The sequence below is a fragment of the Otolemur garnettii genome, unplaced genomic scaffold (genome assembly GCF_000181295.1).
Source record: "Otolemur garnettii isolate 467f Iridium unplaced genomic scaffold, OtoGar3 scaffold00071, whole genome shotgun sequence".
Lineage (NCBI taxonomy): Eukaryota > Metazoa > Chordata > Mammalia > Primates > Galagidae > Otolemur > Otolemur garnettii.
In genome coordinates, this window is record NW_003852466.1 from 9,624,602 (window position 1) to 9,626,607 (window position 2,006).

Below are 2,006 nucleotides of genomic sequence, written 5' to 3' on the forward strand. Positions count from 1 at the left end.
GAAAGCGGTGTACGTGCTGGTAAAAAGCGTCTGAGTGACAAAGGATTCACAGATGCTCTCCAGAAGAGGAGTGTTCTGAGCTGGCCCACCACCTCCGTTTTCCGGTGAGATTTTAATCTGACGCCACTGCAAACTGGGAGATATTGGGGTTTCAGGGTGTAACGGGAGGGCTGTGTTCAGTTTCCACAGTCACGGCTGCCCGTCAAGCCGTGTACTTGGCTTTGCTCATGGTTGCAGAGCCTGCAGCGCCAGAAGCTGTCGCCTGACTGCCTAAAAATAGAGGGTCCAGACAAGCCACTTTGGCAGCAAAAAATGAATGAATGCAGTGAAGAACAGCAAATAAATTTGAAAATTCCAACTCCTGAAAGGGAAAAAGAGATTAGTAGGATAAACTAGAAATTGATTTCTTTAAAAATGTGATAACTACAATTTTCTTTCATGTGAAATAAATGTATCTGTGATACGATTCATGATGTCTAATGCACGGAAACTATCTAATGCAGATATTTCTGGTCAATGTGTGTCATAGATACGTCAGGTTTACTTCAAAACGTGGTGGGCAAGAGGTAGATATTGATAAATACGTTTTTCCAAACTCAACTTTTACTCTTAATAACATATGACTAAAGAGAAAGTTGAGAGTACCTTAAAAACCAGGTTTATCTCTTTATCCGCATACCAGATGATTAAATATGGATTAGCATAATTAGAACACACTCTTTGCTACATTTTAGAATGAGCTACTAGTTATTATTTGTCCCAGGTATCTGAATGCAAAATATGAAAAGCAAGGGGGGTGAATGTTCATGACACACGGAGCCAAATGGTTCACTTCTGAAAAATAACCCATGCATTAATTTTAATTGTTGTGGCTGCTTGTTTAATGGTTTATATGACATATCTATTGAAAGAACATAAAAATCAATTACAACCCACTAATTTATTTTGGGTTTTTAAGTAGCTTGCTTACTAGTGCCAAACAAAAGATAAATATTACAATGAGATAAGAAAAAGTTCATTCAAACCACAAGTGATGTCAGACTAGCTATAAAATCATGAGACAATGCTCAGGACAGATTTTGAAAGATGATGCTGCAAATATATTTTGTACAAGACCATGCAGTCCCAAAATCATGTTTTAACTCCAAGAGGAATCAGAGAAGACTAGGGCATTTATGTGCTTAATGAAGTAAATATGATGACCCTATCACAAAGAAGAAAATGAGAGGCTAAACAACCATAGGAAATTGATGAGAAGCTAGTTTCTATTCTATTATTATTTGTAATAATGGATGAGAATTGTAACGGATATGTACTCTACTGATAGTGTATGCAATTTATAGTAAAGCATGTGGCTGTGGAAACTAATAGAAAATATCCAGTCAGGACACATAAAAATTCTGTCATGTACCAGAGAGCTACTTAACTAAAGTATTTCACTCTCGGGGAGTTTTCTTGGGTCATGAAATAGGAGCACCATAGGGCATCACATCTCCATGGTTCCATGCATGAGAAAAGAAATAGCTGTGCTTCCTCAGTTTCCTTTGAGCATTTCATAATCAGCTTCCTATGGCAAATACTGGCAAACTGGCCAAAGCTATTTATTTAATCCTTCTAATTCCCTGGAATGCTTCCACCAAAAAAACATTTTTAATATCTCCATCATAATTACCTTCAAAGCTTTAGTTTTAAATGAGCCACTGTAGCAGCACTCGTGACATGTTTTTCTAAAGTAATCTTGTTCCCTCGCCTTAACTTGCTCTGAAAATTTTCCATCCACCCCATCATGCTTTGTGTAGCCAGTTTATTTCCCATGAAGATTTTGAAGCTTTTTTGTATCAACCCATGTTAAGTTTACCCAATATGAAAAGGGTTGGAAAGTTTGGGAAAATAAGAATTTTTTTCTGTGTATTTTCCAAAAGTAACAATAACAACAACAACAAAAACATGCAATTCACTCTTGGTGAAGGGTAGAATATTGTTGAATGTTACAGCTAGCAAAACTA

The 2,006-nt window shown here is 36.8% G+C and overlaps 1 protein-coding gene across 1 annotated transcript in view; it reads right to left on the minus strand.

The window, feature by feature from the left end:
• Positions 1-202: 202 nt before the first annotated feature.
• The window catches only part of SNTG1 (syntrophin gamma 1), a gene marked incomplete at its 5' end in the record, with an annotated part of 391,830 nt that continues 390,026 nt past the window's right edge, over positions 203-2,006 (minus strand). Inside the window, one exon of the mRNA XM_003793729.2 lies at positions 203-361. Within this exon, the coding sequence (XP_003793777.2) occupies positions 203-361 (159 nt within the window). The remainder of the gene's footprint in view (positions 362-2,006) is intronic.